Raw genomic sequence first — 19,297 nt, 5'->3', positions numbered from 1 at the left:
TATTCTGTTAAAAACAGTGTGGATTTTTATTTTTATTTTTAAAAAGGGTAAATGTGGAATTATAAAAGGTCATGGCAGCCAGGTACAATACACATATGACCTTGTCCTCCTACCTCTTGTCTGCAGAAATGCCCCCTCCCCATCAGGAAATGAAGGCGGGGCATTGAGGGAAGGGGTGTGCTTTGGTGTGACGGGTGGCAGATTTTTGTTCAAATGTAGGTTTACATTCTAGATTTCAGAAGTTCATGATTCTATTCTTCATCAGCCTCTGATATTGGGATGCTGTAGTGAAGCTCATATATTGACAGATACCCCGAGATGAGCATATGATGAAACATTCACTGACAACTCCGACAACCTAAGTCCACATAACCACCTGGATACAGCAGCATACACTTCTTCTGAAATTTCACAAATAAATACGGTATATCTGAACCCATTTTATCCATTTTGGATAAAGTAGATGGCTAAAACCCCTGTCAGTTTTTTGTTTTTTTTTGCCATGTGCATCCCATATCCCATTCAATAGATTTTTCTTCACTTCCTGTCCTATAAACACATCAGGAAGTAAATAGAAAATCTCTCCAAATTTAGCTAAATCTCTTCCCCAGAGGACAATTTCAAAACTTTACATTCACCCTCACTTTCAGTTCCAGTGACATCAGGACAAACGGATATGGTAAAGCTCCCTAGCAGGCACCAGCCACACACATCGGGAATATAGGAGGTCCTTTGGATGCCTTAAATATTTACTATGATGTTAAAAAAAAAAGTGAATTTAAACAAAACTCTATTTAACTGCTTAAGGACCACCTCCTGCACATATACGTCAGCAGAATGGCACGGCTGGGCACAATCACGTACCTGTACGTGGCTCTTTAAGTGCCCCAGCGCGCTCCCGACCCGGCCCTGAGTTCCGTGGCCACGGGACCAGCGGACCCGATCGCTGCTGGTGTCCCGCGAACAGGTCACAGAGCTGAAGAACGAGGAGAGGTCTGTGTAAACAAACCTCTGCCCATGCTTCCTACTGTGGCTGTCATTGATCGTCTGTTCCCTGTTATAGAGAAAGACGATCAGTGATGTCACATGCCAGGCCACGCCCCCCTACAATAAAAAAAACACATAACGTCACACAAAGCCCCTCCTCGCCCCCTAGTGGTTAACTCCTTCACTGCCAGTGTCATTTATACAGGAATCAGTACATTTAAATAGCACTGATTGCTGTATAAATGACAATGGTCCCAAAAATGTCAGATGTGTCTGCCATAATGTCGCAGTCACAATAAAAATCGCTGCCATTACTAGTAAAAAAAAAAAAATATTAATAAAAATGCTATAAAACTATCCCCTATTTTGTAAACGCTATAATTTTGCGCAAACCAATCAATAATCGCTAATTGAGATTTTTTTTACCAAAAATATGTAGAAGAATACGTATCGGCCTAAACTGAGGAAAAAAAATGTTTTTTTATATATTTTTGGGGGATATTTATTATAGCAAAAAGTAAATAATATTGCATTTTTTTCAAAATTGTCGCTCTATTTTTGTTTATAGCGCAAAAAATTCAAACAGCAGAGGTGATCAAATACCACCAAAAGAAAGCTCTATTTGTGGGAAAAAAAGGATGCCAATTTTGTTTGGGAGCCACATCGCACGACCGTGCAATTGTCAGTTAAAGCTTTGCAGTGCCGAATCGCAAAAAGGGGCCTGGTCCTTTGGCTGCAAATTGGTCTGGGGCTTAAGTGGTTAAAATGAAAAAACTTTAACCACTTAATCCAGCTTCAGTAGTGTCCGCTTTGCAAGCTCTAGTGCTTTTATGTTCTCACAGTAATGTGTATATATGCAGTAAACCATGCTTGTAATACTCACCTTGGAACCTAAGGGGTTAATCCTCTGCATTGTGTAAAAAGGATGTTTGATCCCGTACTTTTTTCCAGATAGTACAGAGCTTGGGGACAAGCTGCACATGCTCAGTTTGGTGTGTATTGCTAGAGAGTTTTTTTTTTTTTCTTGGAAGAGTGCATGTGATCAGCACAGGGCCAATCAGAACTGTCCAGACAGAGGATCATGGGTCTTGTAGCCTTATAAGAAAGTCAGAGTAGAATGAAAACTTCTCCTTCAAGCTGTAATCAGACACTGATAGGAGTCACAAGACTGCAATATACTGCTGATGAGAAAGTGTATTTAGCAGTTTGTATTTACTAACATATTTGCATTTCCATGTTCTGCGTACTGTGGAAGACCAGGTATAGTGAATGTAGGCTCCTGGGTTTAGTAAAACTTTAAGGTATATCTTTATGATCATGAAGTTAGGGTGTCATTTTAGTTATAACTGTTATTTGTGGGCAGTGTATAGTCCTCTTTGTGGAGTACTATTCAGGGTGGCCAGAAACACAGAGAAGCTAAAGGAGCAATAGTTTGGAATTAATTTGACCTCAAGGCATGGGGTTCAACAGCCTTGTGCGGGAGTTTGGCAGGGAATGCAGTGTACTCTGTTTTTAGGGAGCAAGATTTTCATAAGCATTCACTGCACTGTTGGTGGGTTTTGGAGAGCAAAGTGACTATGAAAACTTGTTGGAAGGAGGAATCGTCGTGGTCCATTGTTGTCACTGAGTGGTTTTTAAAGCTAAAACTTTTTTTACTTTCATGCATTTCCTGCATTAAGGTAAAAATATGTCTCGCAAATTGCTGTGACGGCCCCCCACCCCAAATACTGACCTGAGGCCTTTATCGATCCAGTGCTGTTGCCCATCTGTAGTTTTTCTCTCCTGTCTTTATTTTCTTACGGGATGTTCATGCAGCATCAGGAGCCAATGGCACAAACAGTGTGGCTCAGCTTTGCCTCCTGCTCTCTGTGATCAGAAAGCAGGAGGCAAAGCTGATCCGCACTGTGTGTGTGTCTATGGACACACACAGCCCAGCTTGGGAGCGAGCCTGCACGTCTGCACCCATAGGACGTGGCTTGTTGTGGGGGCAGGCACAGAAGAGGAGGAGCCCAGATCGATGGCAGGGGACCCCAGATGAGGAAGTTCGGGGCTGCTTTGCGCAATACAATTGCGCAGAGAGGGTGAGTATAATGCGTTTATTATTTTAATTTGAAAAAAATGCCTTTATAAAGGCTTTAATAACAACTTATTTGATGAGAGAAAAGTGTTTTCCCCCAGGACTCCTTTAGAAGTAGAATTGGATTGGGTTACTGGGTTTTGGGGTTTCTGTCATCTAGGAGACTGGAAAGAAAAGGGCATGGGTGTGTATTTTAACAAACTTTGCAGCCTATGAAGAAATGCTGTTCTGTATTAGAGAAATAGCTTACAATCATACTTGTTTTATTTATACCAAAGGACCCAAATCTGTAGTGACCGAGACTATTTTCTCAATTCGGATCTGACTAGTAAAAAGGAATTCTAGACATGGAGAGTGCCTAACAGTATACTTGCCTATTTCCTATACAGCCCCGAGTCCAGCAGCCAACCAAAATACCATATGAACTGTCATTCTCATCCTCACTCTTTCCCTTAGTTCCACCACAGATCACAAAGGATAACTCTGGAGGTAATATTGGTGTAACAGAAGTGAAGACCAGAGTGAACAGCAGCCTAACCCTCCAATGTGAATCATGGGCTGTGCCAAAGCCAAGTCTCCACTGGTATAAGGATGGACAGGTAAGAAATAAATGGATTTACTGTACCAATTCGGAATTTAGATGCTGAATACATCTCAAATCAAATGATTTCCTTTTCCAGTGTTTACCATTTCCATTTATGGGTCAGATCACTCCGCCATTATGTTTTATGTGATAATAGCTGGTTGGCAAAAATCCAGAAACCGGAACATTATATATAATTACCACAAATCCCTTTCCTGTTCTATTGAACGGCCAGTCCTCCCAAAATTAACATTTCAGTTTTGAGTAGATGCTATAAAATCAATGTAGAACTCCAGACCGAAATGTACTCGTTAGTTTGAATGGGGAAAGGAAGTTTAGTGGGAACCAAGACAAAAATCAATAACCCAACAACATTTTTAACTCTTCCTCACTTCAAACAAAAGACATCTGTTTTTCTAGAATTTTGGTAGATTCAGAAGAATCAGCCAAAGTTCTAATGCCGCGTACAACCAACCGGACATTCCAGCAGAAAAGCTCCGACAGAATAATTTCATTGAATATTATGATCGTGTGTGGGCTTCCTCTGACTTTTTTCTTCAAAAATTCAGACAGACCTAGAAATAGAACATGTTTTAAAGGGATTGTAAAATTAATTTTAAAATTTTTTTTAAATAACAAACATGTTATACTTACCTCCACTGTGCAGCTCGTTTTGCACAGAGTGGCCCCGAACCTGCTCTTCTGGGGTCCCTCGGCGGCTGTCTCGGCTTCCCTCTGCAAGTACTTCTCACGTTCATGCGAGCTCCTTCGCATGGTGAGAAGCACTTGCGGGCGCGCTCCTGTGATATAGCCGGCGGCTATAGCCGCTCGCTGTATCACTCGGCCCCGCCCCGGCGTGCCGTGTCATCGGATGTGATTGACAGCAGCGCGAGCCAATGGCTGCGCTGCTTTCAATCCATCCACTCTAGCCAATCAGTGGCCAGGCTGAGCGGCGAAGAGGACGTCGGGGGCGAGCAGGGGGAATTTTCGAGGGGTCAGGTAAGTAAAACGGGGGGGGGGGGGGGGGCGGCACTGTCAGATGTTTTTTCACCTTAATGCATAGAATGCATTAAGGTGAAAAAATATTTACCTTTACAACCCCTTCAAATCTTTCTGACGGAATCAATTTCTATCAGGAAAACCATTTGTCTGTATGCTGTTCCGACGGACCAATACGATGCAAGGGCAGCTATTGGCTACTGGCTATTGAACTTCCTTTTCTAGTCCCGTCGTACATCATAACGTTCAAAACTAACGGACTTTGGTGTGATCGTGTGTAGATATGTTCGTCCGGTCGGAACTCCGTCGGAAAGCCCGCCAGAGTTTATTCTGACGGAATGTCCAGTCGTGGGTACGCGACATCTTACCACACCCAGCTACATCTTGAATTTCACTGTCATTTTAGCAATAAAGTGAGTATATATAAATAAATATAGTATATTGACATTTGTGATGCTGTTTGGATGTTTCATTTTGAAAGCCTAAAGGTTTAGCGCCAAGCAGTGCGGGGTGTACCAACATGGCCACCTCCCTATTGCTGGCGTCCAGCTTCTTTCAAAATGTAACATCAAAACAGCATCACATATGTCAATATACTATATATATTTATATACTTATACTATACTTATATTTATATACTATATTTATTTATACGCTCACTTTATTGCTGAAATTCAAGATAGGTGTAGTAAGATGTCCTCTGCCTCCTTCTGATTGCAGGTGTTTTGTCAGATTAGCAAACCTGTTAGTGGGGAACGCATGAGCAGCTGAGGGAACACCACTTCCATTACTTCCATCTGATGGGTTCGCTATTCTGACAGAACATCGGCACTGTTTGGATATTGTTACAGCTGGTTCTAGTGGTTGTCAGAACACAATAGCATGTCAGGGGGGATTGATCTGTCCATGACATTTGTATGGATGGAGGAATCTGTTAGAACTTTTAGAATCTGCTATAAATGTTATGAACAGTTCACCGGCTAAATGAAAGAAGTCCATTGGTATGCGACCATTTTTATTTAAATGGTGGAACCCTATTACAAATTACACCTAGAAACAAATTTTTTGCTAAATAGTAGCACACAGTTATAAAATTATTACATCAAGCTAATATCTTTCACACATACTGTATATGTAAAACAATGATTGAAATGACCACATATTGCCTTCAAAATAGAACAGCCACAGACACCAAGTTTTATTAGGTGCTTGGTTTGGGGATTGATCTTATTGGCATATTAACAGCCCCCCCTTATAGATCCAGTCGCTATTTGTGCATTTCTAGAAATTGTGATTTGTAGATGAACATTGTAGATTTTTATAGAATTCAGTTTTTTCCTTTTTTTTTTTGTATTGCATTTTGTTGTTTTACCCACATTTGGCACATTTGCAGCTTTTAGAAAACTTTGGCTCAGTGCAGATCATTGGAGATGGGCATGTACTACAGATCCAGCCTATCCGAGTGAGCGACTCGGGGCGCTACACCTGTGTGGCCATTAATGTTGCTGGAGAGGATGAAAGAGAATTCTATGTGAATGTTCAAGGTATGTATCTGTCAACCAGCTATTCTTGTGGATAAACCTACTATGAAATTATATCTGTAATGTTAGTTATGCTTGTCTTTCACCCCAAAATACCAATATGCACCATTGGCTCCTACTAATATTGTTTAGTGTAACCGTGCCCTTCGTTTTTCAACATACATTGAATAAAAGTAAAACATACCTGATGCTTCTACCATTTTCTTCAACTATCTGACTCTGTGAGAGCATGCCACAACATTATCCAGTGGCGGCTGGTGCTCAATTTTCTTAGGAGAGGTGGCCCATGCCTTTTATTATTAAATTATCTTTGATAATGCACTAGGTGTGCGCGCCTTCCATTTCTGTTTTTCTTGTAGTGATATGAAGAAAGTCAAACCTATACACAGTGGAGTTGATTTACTAAAACTAAGTGCAAAATATGGTGTAGCTGTGCATAGAAATCAGCTTCCAGGTATTTGTCAAAGCTTAACTAAACAAGCTAAAGTTAGAGGCTGATTGACTAACATGGACCAGATTTTGCACTCTCCAGCTTTAGTAAATTAAATCCAATCTGCTTTCCCCACTCAGTGTCTGCACAGATCACATCCTACAGGCGGGTCTAGGACCATGATGGACAGCGGCTCCTGTACACAGCCTCCATGTCACAATAGAGCTAAGAAATCTTGTTCTTTGCTGTGTGTGTTGTCTCCAGCAAAAGTGACATGTTGTGGCCAAAATAAAATGAATAATATAATCTAAAAATGTAATTTGGTGTTTCTAGAGGGCTTTTTTAGGCGATTTCAACAGTGGCTACATGTTTGCCATTTTGCGATAGCATAATGTATCAGTTAACGTATGAAATATAGAGACTTGCTGATTAGCCACTAGAGGGGGAGTAGACTGGACACTACAATTACTAAGCCTTCCTGCTTATCAGCTGTTGTGCTATCATTCATACAGGGAGTCCAGTTGTCTTGCATTGTGAGAGGGAGCATTAAAACACAACCATTGTGTAGCACTGTAAAGTAGGAAGCAGACGCTGGGTGTGTAATTATTATTATTATACAGGATTGATATAGCGCCAACAGTTTACACAGCGCTTTACAATATAAAAAGGAAACAATACAGTTATAATACAATAAAATACAAGAGGACCCTGCTCAGAAGAGCTTACAATCTAATAGGGTGGGGCAGGTGGTACAAAAGGTTGTAACTGTGGGGATTGAGCTGATGGAAGTGGTAGAAGATGAGTTGGAGACATGATAGGCTTTCCTGAAGAGATGAGTTTTCAGGGATTGCCTGAAGGTGGCCAGAGTAGGGGATAGCCAGACCTGTGGAGGTAGTGAGTTCCAGAGGAAGGGAAAGGGTCTGGAGAAATCCTGTAATGATAACTTATGGCTACCTCTAAGGGCTTAGCAATGGCAGCCTCCATATTTCTAACCCTACAGATTTACTGTAATACATTCTAAACTAGCACACCTTTCCTAACCTGTGTTATCCCACAGTATTTTTGTGTATATTTATTTTGTGTGTCTATGAGTGAAACAAAGTTTATGTAAATGGATTTTATTTTTCTTGTTCTTTTTCTTTCTTAGTCCCCCCAATTTTCCACAAACCAGGGAGCCCTAGCGCTGCTTTAGAGTTGGCGTATCGAGAGGATGAAGAAGAGGAGGTGACTGAACACAGGGAGGTTGTTACCTCTAATCCAATCTCCTTATACTGTGACACTAATGCCATCCCTCCACCAACCTTGACCTGGTACAAGGATGGACAGCCCATTACCCCTTCTGATGGAGTTCTGGTGCTGCTGGGTAAGCGAGCGGCCATTCTGGAGATATTCTCTTTAAAGTGCATGTAAAACATTTTTTGGGGCTAGAGCACCCCTGTAATTTTCTTAATTGCTGGCTGTGTCACCATTGGGTAGATTCATTCTCTCTGTATGACCTGGTTATCACTATTAGTGGGACAGAAAGCATGGGAACATCCAAATTTTAAGTTGTCCCAAAAAGGAATAGAGGGTAAATATTCCAATGGGAACACGTGCTCTGGTGACAGATGTCTAACCCCCTGTACACACGGTCGGACATTACGACGGAAAATGTCCGATCGGACCGTGTTTTCAGATAATCCTACCGTGTGTGGGCTACATCGGACTTTTTACATCAGAATGTCCGACCAACAAAGTTTGAGAGCTGGATATAAAATTTTCCAACAACATGATCCAATCGGACTTTGTCCAATGGTTTGTAGAGAATTCCGATCGGACAAAGTGCCACGCATGCTCAGATCAAATTACGAGACCAAAGCTATTGGCTACTAGCCGCAACGTCCCGTCGTAACTAAATAACGTCATCACGTTATGAACGATTCGATTTTCTGACAACTTGTCCGACCGTGTTTATGCAGCACCAGTTTCGGACAAAATCCATCTGAAAAAATCTGACGGATTTTGTTGTCGGAATGTCCGACCATGTGTACAAGGGCTTAGAGGAGATTTACTTTATATTGGAGGTGTTTTCCTCTTACTTCCTGTTGCGTCTGTGAGACAGGATGTGAAGATAATTTTCCCTTATTGGGACACAAAAAAACGACAGGAACATTAACCATTCCTCTGACCAAAACCTAATAAACAGTTTTGGCTTTAGGTATACTTAAGTACTTTAAGCATACGTAAGCATACTGTAAATTTACAGTATATTCATGATTCTATGTGCATATACCATTACGATTATTAGCGGCTTTGTAAACCGCATTCTTCATTCGTGCTGATTCTGACAGCAAAATTGATGCCTTTGCTATTTGTAGGAGACAAAACTTAGATGCTTCTGTTTGCTTTGCATATAATGATCCTAAACATATTCCATTCTGCTTTATTTCCATTTTAGAGGGCCGTGTCTTACAGATACCCATGTCCCGGGTAGAGCATGCTGGGAAATACACTTGTGAGGCTTCTAATGAAGCAGGGGAAGACAGACTGCATTATGACCTTGTTGTTCTCAGTGAGTAAATTTAGTACATGAAAGCTATGAAAGTATTGCGTGACCATCTCATCGCAAATAAAATCACTCCCTTAAAGATATTATCTTTTACTTATATGGAATATTCCATAGTGCTACAGGGCACTTGTCCTGGAGAGGACGACAGGACGGAGCTGTGATGTGAAAGCTAACAGACACATTTAGAATCTGAAATGTAACAAGGAGCAAGGAAAACTTGATTTAGTAGCAGTGGTGTCACTAGGTTTGGTGTCACCTGATGGGATAAAATATTGTCACCCACCCCTCTACCAATTTTAATTTTACAATTTTTAAGCAAATGTGAAAATCCCCACACATCCCCACCTACTGGAAACTATCTCTATTGCACAATTTATGGCATAACAGCAAGTAGCTGGGGAATACCACTTCAGCATGCTCTGAAACTTTTTGTAATTTTAACATTACTACATGTAATGAAATACTTTGCAAAGATGGTTTACTGTTTTTAAAGCGGGAGTCCGCTGTTTTTTTTTTTTTTTTAAAGCCAGCAGCTACAAATACTGCAGCTGCTGACTTTTAAAATAATGACACTTACCCGCCCAGCGCGCCCGCAATGTCGGCACCCAAAGCCGATCTCTCGATCGTCTCTCGGGTCCTGCTGCCGCCATCTTGGGTATGGGAATCAGGAAATGGAGCCTTGCGGCTTCATTTCCCGGTTCCCTACTGCGCATGCGCGAGTCGCGCTGCGCAATAAGGATGGTCCCCGCTGTCTCTGGGATCCGTGTGTTTCCCAGCAGGCAGCGGGGGACCTTCGGAAAGGGTGTAGATTCTGCGGGTACCTGCACCCCCCTCCCCCTTGAAAGGTGCCAATTGTGGCGCCGGAGGGGGGGGGGTTCCAATGAGCGGAAGCTCCATTTTAGCGTGGACCTCCGCTTTAACGATATTCTATTAAAATTATTTGTATTTAACAATGAAAGACATTTGTGTAAACTGATTAATTCTGTTTAAATTTCCTTTAACATCCCAATATGAGGTTTACAAAATGTATTCATTATGATGAGACCATAGATCTACTCGCTCCTATGTATGAAATACATAGCAATTCTCTGATGTAATTTTGACAGCATGCAAAAGTGGGGGGAGGACAATGTCAAGGAGAGATGGCCAAGACGTAGAAGAAACAGCCTAGAATCCCTTTTAAATATATTTTAGGGTGTATCTCAAAACAAGATCCCCATGTTTAGTGAGGGCCTCCTTCCGCTTTCTATAATGCTGCATTAAACTGCCAAAAGAAACCCTGATGGGGGGAGGTTGTAAATTTAGAAACACATCCAGCTTGTTTTCATTTTTAAACATTCTAAGTTTGGGTCGGCAATAGCCAGTGAGCCTTTGAGTATATATTAGTATTTCAGATAAATCAAAAGTTTACATACACAATAGCCAAAAACCAGTCTGTCCTGCATATCCTATTCTACCATGTTGTATTTACCATTTCAGCTCCCCCCATTATCCTTGGAGAAGTGGATGGATTAATACATGAGGTGTCTGTTATATACAATCAAACTGCAGAACTTGTGTGTGAGGCAACAGGTTCTCCTCCACCTACAATTACCTGGCTGAGGAATGGGCTGACACTATCCAACGGTGATCAGTACGAGATCCTAGACGAGGGGAACCGACTTCAGGTAAAGTCTGCTCCTTAAAGCAGAACTTTACCCATAACAGTTTGAAAACAATTAATGTTATTTAACAAAAGAAGATACATTCCACATTAATAAATATACTACCAAAATCAGTGTGAGATGTAAATTGCCCCTAACACCATTTCTGTTTCTTCTTGCTAGAGGCTGCCATTTTGTTGAAGCATAGAGCAGTCACTTCCTTACTGGAAACTCTCCATCTCGCCTTGTTTTTAAAAATATGTCATTTTTAATTCAATTACAATATGTACATTCCAGCCTTGAGTAAATGTCTTGGCTCAGTTGGATAGGAAGGCTGACAGAAGCTTAACAGTGCTGACGTTCATAGTGCTGTCTGTGCGAGTGGAGAAAGTAGTGACTGTCAGGAAGATAAAATAAGACACTATCCTTTTAAATGTAACTCTTGTGTGTCTCCCTGGCAGAAGAATTTGTCCTGTTACCTCCCCTGCTTTTATTTTCTCCCTACTTAATCTGTGTTTCCTCTGCACAGTCTACAGTATGTCATTCCTGTTGCTTTCTTCCACCTTCAGCAACAGTAAATCTTAAAGGTGTCAGCTGACCGGCCTCCAGTGGCTCTGATTTAAGGCACAGTGTTGAGAATAGAGAGCAACTGAGCATGTGCAGAGCAAGGAGAGAAAGTTAATTCCTGGGTTTTAAACAGTACAGGCAATTATTTTTAATGTTTTACATAGCTATACCTGCAAAAGGGGCCATCCTGAAGTGATCTATCAGGACTTAATTTTCTTACTAAAATTACACTTTGAAACAAACCTGTTGTCAGCACTTAAAATTATCGTCTGGAATGTGTTTAAGAGGTTATGTTTATGTATACCCTCCATTATATTTCAGAGGTCCCAAGGTCTTCCATGACATATTTTCTTTAATTAGCTCCAGACCCAATGGGAACAAGCCCTAAAACATTGAACCAATGAAGTATAAGCATACAGAGATCTTTGACATTATTAGATAATGTGACTATTCTTTATCTACACAGATCCACTCAGTGCAGGTCTCAGATATAGACAGCTATGTGTGCGTGGCAGAGAATCCAGCTGGCTTTATGGAGAGACTCTTCACTTTAATGGTTCATGGTATGTATAGTGGTCCACTTGCCTCAAGAAATAAAGGGTTTTCCTGCTAACAGTTAATCCACCACGTTAACTTATTGTTGGCTATTCAGAGCCTTTCTATAACCCTCAAGAAGACAACACTTTGACAATAATAGAAAACATGGTAATGCTTGTTAGAGCTGTGGGTTCAGTAGGCTAAACCAGACAGCCTACATTGCCCCTGGCCACAAGGTGATTACCCTCGGTTGGGTACCTTATGTGGATGACCCTAGAAAGGCTAAGGTTCTGGCAGAAGATGATCCAGATGCTCCCACCCAGCAAAAGGCCACAGAGCGGAACCAAATAAAAGGCTATCCCTTTCTGTCCCTGTGACCCCTGTTTAAGAAATGGGGGATGCTGTTGTCCCCAGGACAGGAAAGCACATAAAGCAGCAATAAAAGCATTGAAATACGTTTTAACCTTTCCTTGTTTTTTTTTTTTTATATGTTTGGTTTATTCTGTGTCCCTGTTGAAAGAGATTTCCGGTCACTTCCTGTCTTGACAGGAAACAAGGGGAAATCTCCCCAAAAGGAACACAGACGGTAAAAAATAAAAAAAGGCAAACCCTTCCCCACTATCTTAAATAAACTAAAACGTATGTGTTGGTGCCTATGGAGGGTATGGGTATGGAGGAGGGAGGGGGCAGTGCTGTGGGATCTTACTTGTCTTAAAGTAATTGATAGAAGCTGGGAAAATAAGTCTGTAGGTACCTTTTGTTTTACATCAGTAAGCGATATTTTTGTTTTTTCAGGTCCTTTTTAAGTTGACTGCCCCTCCATTTTATTGTATTCAGCATTTTTACAAAGTAATACAGTTTATTATTCATCTGTGTACATCGGATGCCTTGACTGAGTTGTTTCATGAATATTTCTTAAACTATTTCACAAGTGAATTGGAAAGTCTCTAAAATTGTTTAACCTTTGAATTTTAGTTCCACCCAGAATACTTGGTGCAAGGAGTGAGAATGTCAGCGCTGTCCTCCACACCTCAATCTCCATTGTGTGTGATGTACAGTCTCACCCCACCCCTGAGATAACCTGGTACAAGGATGGGCAAATCCTGCATCCTGGAAGAGGGTACCTTATCATGCCAGGTACTTTATGTTCATATAGTTATGTGGTATATGCCCTTTTGACACAAAGAGAGTTCACATAAGTTTTGGAGTATCAGCCTTCGCGTGAAGGTCTGTATCTGCAGAAGTGAAAACATCGGCCAATTGACATCCAGAAGCAGTATTGGGTGGATAATAGTGGTGATGAGAAATGAGAAATCACAAGGCTCCCCATCAGCTCAGTTAACTTGGAACTATCATATCTAATTTTTCCTGCTCTTGCACAGCCGCCTCTGTGCTTTATGGCATTCTGTCTTCCATAGTATTGCATTGGTAGTGGTGGTTGTGGGTTGCAAAAAGGCATACCATGATTCTCAGCAGCTGTTATTTGACAGCTATTACTTCTTTGTGCTAACACATAGTCCCACAGTGCTTTGTGCTATTATGCTTATGTTCTACACACATTGGTGGTTGTCAATTGCAAAGAAGGTTCTCAATACTCTTTTTTTTTTTTTTTTTGTAAATAGTTTTTATTGAAAGATTTTCACAAGAAAATTTACAGTACAATGACAAAATAGTCTTAGTGTCTTCCCCGCATCATCCCAACAATATGTAGCATATCACAAAGCAAACAGTAGGGAGAAGCATAAAGCAGTTTGATGAACATACTGCAAACCAAAAACATAACAGGAAACAAAATAACAAAGAACTGTCAAGGACTGGTCTGTCATATGTCCGAAAGGGGAAGCCAGTAGGAATAAGAATGTGGATTGCACTAAATACTTGCTACTTTGTAGCAGGGGTAGCTAGATTCCAGGGGCAGAAATTACGACAAGTGAGTACTCTTATACCATGTGTCCCAAATTTGCCAATTGTTATCAAACTGAATTTTTTTCCCCATCCTGAGGGCTAGGATTGATTCATAAGAAAAATGTAAATGGGTGGTCGACCAAACCTCTGAGGCATTGGGAGCTTGATTATTTTTCCAAAATCTAGCTATCAATTTCCTAGCCACCAGGAGGATATCGGATATAACAACTCTAAAGTTAGGTGGGTATTTTTCAATACCCAAATTAAGAATTGCCAGGCCTGGTTCAGGGGCAGAGAGGAAACCTGTGATACTAGAAATGGCATGAAATATGGCGTTCCAGAAGCTTCTTAGATGTTTACAAGTCCAAAACATATGAAGTAGGTTACCAACCTCCCCACAATTCCTCCAACACAGGGGGGAGGACTCAGCGAGACCAAATTTAGAGATCCTAAATAGAGTAAGGTACCAGCGTAGGGCAATTTTTTGAGCTAGCTCCCAGTGCCCGACACACCTCGAGGCCCTGTAGTTAGCTTTGAATGCATGGCACCATTGTAACTCTGAAAAAGTGCATCCTAAGTCCTCCTCCCAGCGCAGAAAGGGGCGAGATTTACTCAAGGCAAGCTTTTGCTGGAGGAAGTTCTAGAATAAGGATATTCCTTTAGATAGGGGGGGATTGGCGTTGATAAAGTGCCAAAGAGATTCAGCTACTGAAACACTGGTAACTTTACTGCCTTTCAGCAAATGAGATATTTGATAGTGTTTATACACATCAGCAGGCTTTAGTTGAAAGGTTCTCAATACTCTTAGCAGCTAAGTTATTACACAGCCATTTTTGCCCTGACTTCTCTACCTATAGTCTTGTGGTAGTATTAGGTATATCCCAACAGTAGCCATCACCCTAGCATTCATTTGTCTGTATGAAAGGCCTTCTTCATTCTGGGATATCGTTAAGTTGAGAATATTGCTCTGGATGTGGACAATATTGAATTTGCTTTTGTTTACTCATCTTCAGGGGGGCAAGTGCTACAGATTGCTCGAGTTCAGCTCTCCAACCAAGGAATATATTTGTGCAGAGCTCAAAATCCAGCTGGCGAAGATGAGAAGTACATACAACTCACTGTTCATGGTAAGAAAAAGACCAGTTTTGGGTCATTAACTTCCATCTCCAGCAAAAAAAACATTTTTCGTGGGGAAAGCAGCAACAGCTCTGTCATTTTTGTTTTGCCACCCCATTTGAAGGGGGATCCACTCAGTTCCAGATTTGTCTGACACAACCAGTAGAGGGTGTGATTAGAAATCTCCCCAGTGGGGACACACTAAGCAATAAATATATAACATAGGATCTAACCCTTCATCACTGCACTAGAAAAACTGCTGCCCGTGTTTCCATTAGGGAGATTTCACCTCACTTCCTGTTCCTAAATGGGCACACAGACCACAATAAAAACTTGAAAATTGTTGTCTTTTGACAATAGTAGATATGGTCAGTAAAACAGCTAAGTATAGCGGCTCATTCCTTTAGAGCAGTGGTTCTCAACCCACCTAGTGCCATGACCCCTTGATAAAATTTGCCAAAGTTGTGGGGACCCCAACAGTAAAATTATTTTCGTAGCCTAGGTTGTCAGCACCCAAGGCAAGACAAGTAATTTGCGCCCCTAACCCACAGACATTTAGCACTCCCTGAGTCCCTTCAACATGTACAGTATTAAAAACCCCTTATTGTACATTTTAGGATATAGCACTCTTTTTTCTTTCCCTTTTATCTCTCTCTATCCTAATTTCTTCTTTTTTCTTACCATCCCTCCAGCTGTCTTTCTTGTGCTTTCTCTCATTCTTTCTCTCCCTTTTTATTTGTTCCTCCCCCTCTTTTCGTCTCCCTTCCATGTATTCTCTATTTTTATTCCTTCTCTTACTCCTTGGTGGGGGGAATGCGACAAGTGGCGATGCTGGGGGGGAGTTCTGATCAGCCAACTTAGGTGCTCTTGATCAAAGTCATCTGCTGATCTGAGAACTGTAGTGGGGACCTTTAATGGCAACTATAATCACAGGTAGTGTTGCACGCTGTGTCTCTGTCTTCACTGTGTCTCCGACTCTATGGTGTCTCGTAGCAGTGACACCTATGCCGAAATCAGAGGATCACATTCCTCACCAGTCAGCTGACCTCTAGTCTCTGCCCCCCAGCCACGCTGTGAACTGAATGGGTGGCTGCAAAGAGGCTGAGTGGGCAGCCGCGGGCTCCAGGTACAGCCCAGCTGGGCGACCGTAAAAAAGACTGGGAGATCGGTGCGGGCTTCAGGAACAACCCAGGTTCCGGTGACCCCTGGCAAATTATCAATCGACCCCCAGGTGGAAAACCACTGCTTTAGAGAAACCAAGAAACTTTATATCTGTGTAATTTTATTTTGCTGACCTGTTTTAGCTGTCATATTAAATAACAGGAAGCTGCTTTATATTGATGATACATTTTTTTAAGCTTGCTTTTCCATATGTTGTTATCCTATTAAACATAAGGATTGGCAGGTTAGCCAGTTAAAGGAGCTTGGTACAGTGACCCTTTTGTCAATCTTAACAACTGTTGTGATAGGTTTATAGCCACACAGGCAATGCACTGTTTTCAGTGAGTCAGCTGACTCCTAGACTTCCATTGTGAGAAGATATAGTAAAGCATAACCCTTGTGTAGCAATACAAAGCAGCAGGCAGAGCCTGAATATGTAACAAGCATATATGGCTGCCCCCCATTTACATATATAATTACAAACTATACACAGAAGAAGGTGAGCCATGACAGCCTCCATAGGTTTCCTTATTGCAGGTACCTTTAGTATAGTCAAAACTAACACATAGCATTCTTGTTTAGCTCCACCCAGTATCAGAGAACCACCCACTGGGACCAAAGAGACCGTTCTCCGTGTTGGCGGAACCCTTACGTTACTGTGTGAATCTGAGGCTCTCCCTCATCCCGTTGTCACTTGGTATAAGAACGGCCAACTACTCCCAAGTGGCGGTAGTGTTTCCATCTTCAACAGTGGCCAGAGACTGGAGATACAGAATGTTCAGGTAAGTAATTACAACTCTTACTTAGTTAAATGTTAAATTGCATAAAATAACATCTCTGACCACAACCAGTCCCACTGAAAGATATATCATCTTTAATGGAACCAGGTCACAAAACAAAAGAAATGCGCTAAAGGAGTCAGCCAATCCCCAACTGACATTCTTAATTTCTTCATTTTTAATTCTATTGCAAACATAATATGTTTTGCTTCATGTGTCCTTTTGCTTTATGAAAGAATAACTGTAATTGGCATACACTGTTACACAAGATTCAAATTAAAGCGGAGGTCCACCCTAAAGTGGACCTTCCGCTCATTGGAACCCTCCCCCCCTCCGGCGCCACAATTGGCACCTTTCAGGGGGGAGGGGGTGAAGGTACCTGTACAGTACAGGTATCTGCACCAACTTCCGGCGTAGATTCTGCAGAAGGTGCGCCCCTTTCCGCAGAATCTACGCCCCTTTCCGAAGGTCCCCTGCTGCCTGCTGGGAAACACACGGATCCCAGAGACAGCGGGGACCATCCTTATTGCGCAGCGCGACTCGCGCATGCGCAGTAGGAAAATGAAGCCGAAAGGCTCCACTTCCTGATTCCCATACCCAAGATGGCGGTGGCGGCAGCACCCGAGAGACGATCGAGAGATCGGCTTCGGGTGCCGACATCGCGGGCGCGCTGGGCGGGTAAGTGTCATTATTTTAAAAGTCAGCAGCTGCAGTATTTGTAGCTGCTGGCTTTTAAAAAAAAAAAAAAAACGGCGGACTCCCGCTTTAAGACGTTCATATTTACATTTATATCTGAAAAAATAAATCTTTCTTAAAAGTAGTCAAAGCCTCCGCCAATAATTCAGGAGCCACTGTCACAGTTGGAGCCTCTGGAGTCAGTGTTGCATGTCAGACATTCCTCCAAGACACATAATCAGAAACCCGTCCGGTAATCACCTGTAACTTACAAAATGGGTCTTCTTTATTGCAACATCAAGCAGATAAAATACAATCTGCTAAACCAAGCATAAATATAACGCAAGCAACACCTGGCCTTAATTGTAGCAAATATGTCATAAAGTATATTGATACATTTTTGGTCAAGTGAATGCAAATTATTGTTTGTGAATAGTCTCAGTTCTTAAATCCAGTCAGATGGCTTTAATCTAATTTTAACATGTTATCTGCTTTGTTTAAACAAACTCTGTGCTTGGCTCATGCAGGGCAAAGCAACAGATTCACTTTAATGTCCCTACCCACCAGCATACTCTCATCATTTTTTTCATTCTTCTGTTTAGTTGCCAAGAGTGAAAGGAATGTGCTGCATTAGCTACAAATCACTAGACTTGAGCATGCAGAGGGCTATGGACTCCCTATGTATCAGCACTCATTGGCTCAGCACTGTAACATGGAGCAAGTCACATGCTGCTACATACTCAGAAGTATTGGGATATTTCCTCCATCTCCCAGTGCTGAGAGGAATGAGGGCAGGATTGCAGGAAAGGTAAAGCTAGCCATGCATGGATTGAAATATGTCCGGTTCAGCGGGGACTGGGTGAATTTCGATCCATGTATAGCCTCTGTGGTTGAACAGAAGTCGATTAGACATGTGCAAAAGGAAAAAATGTGTTTACCGTATATACTCGAGTATAGGCCGACCCGAATATAAGCCGAGGTCCCCAATTTACCCCCAAAAAACTGGAAAAAATTATTGACTCGTGTATAAGCCGAGGGTGAGACATGCCTGTCCATCCCTGTGTGTCGTCCATCCCTGTGTGTGTCCATGCATCCGTGTGTGTGTGTGTCCATGCATCCGTGTGTGTGTGTGTGTGTCCATGCATCCGTGTGTGTCCATGCATCCGTGTGTGTGTGTGTCCATCCATCCCTGTGTGTGTGCATGCATCCGTGTGTGTGTGTGTGTGTGTGTGTGTGTGTGTGTGTGTCCATGCATCCGTGTGTGTCCATCCATCCCTGTGTGTGCATGCATCCGTGTGTGTGTGTGTGTGTGTGTGTGTGTGTGTGTGTGTGTGTGTGTGTGTGTCCGTGCAGCCTACCTGTGTCCAGCCTGCCTGTGTCCGTCCAGCCTGTGTCCGTCCCGGCCTGTGTCCGTCCCGGCCTGCGTCCCGTCCCGGCCTGCGTCCCGTCCCAGCCTGCGTCCCGTCCCGGCCTGCGTCCCGTCCCGGCCTGCGTCCCGGCCCGTCCCGCAGCTCTTCGTCGGTGGCCATTCTAGGATTCAAAAGCCGCGCCTCCGTCGGTGATAGGCGGAACACTCAATTTCCCACTGACTGCTGGGAAATTGAGTGTTCCGCCTATCGGATGTCCGTGATAGGCGGAACACTCAATTTCCCAGCAGTCAGTGGTCCGCCTATCATGGACGTCCGCTCATCCTCATACTACGGACGAGGATGAGAGGACGTCCGTGATAGGCGGAACACAGACTGCTGG

At 42.4% G+C, this 19,297-nt stretch overlaps 1 protein-coding gene across 1 annotated transcript in view; it reads left to right on the top strand.

Annotated features, from left to right (window-relative positions):
• The window catches only part of HMCN2 (hemicentin 2), a 361,882-nt gene that overhangs the window by 280,015 nt on the left and 62,570 nt on the right, over positions 1-19,297 (top strand). The window contains exons 52-60 of the mRNA XM_077478193.1: positions 3,521-3,663; positions 6,040-6,190; positions 7,765-7,980; positions 9,055-9,168; positions 10,645-10,832; positions 11,842-11,938; positions 12,888-13,049; positions 14,831-14,944; positions 16,677-16,876. Of these exons, the coding sequence (XP_077334319.1) occupies positions 3,521-3,663; positions 6,040-6,190; positions 7,765-7,980; positions 9,055-9,168; positions 10,645-10,832; positions 11,842-11,938; positions 12,888-13,049; positions 14,831-14,944; positions 16,677-16,876 (1,385 nt within the window). The remainder of the gene's footprint in view (positions 1-3,520; positions 3,664-6,039; positions 6,191-7,764; positions 7,981-9,054; positions 9,169-10,644; positions 10,833-11,841; positions 11,939-12,887; positions 13,050-14,830; positions 14,945-16,676; positions 16,877-19,297) is intronic.

Source organism: Lithobates pipiens, unplaced genomic scaffold (assembly GCF_037356315.1).
Source record: "Lithobates pipiens isolate NorthernLeopardFrog02 unplaced genomic scaffold, aLitPip1_a1.2 Scaffold_1, whole genome shotgun sequence".
Lineage (NCBI taxonomy): Eukaryota > Metazoa > Chordata > Amphibia > Anura > Ranidae > Lithobates > Lithobates pipiens.
The sequence above is the reverse complement of the archived record's forward strand: the minus strand, read 5'-3'. Positions and strand labels throughout refer to the sequence as shown.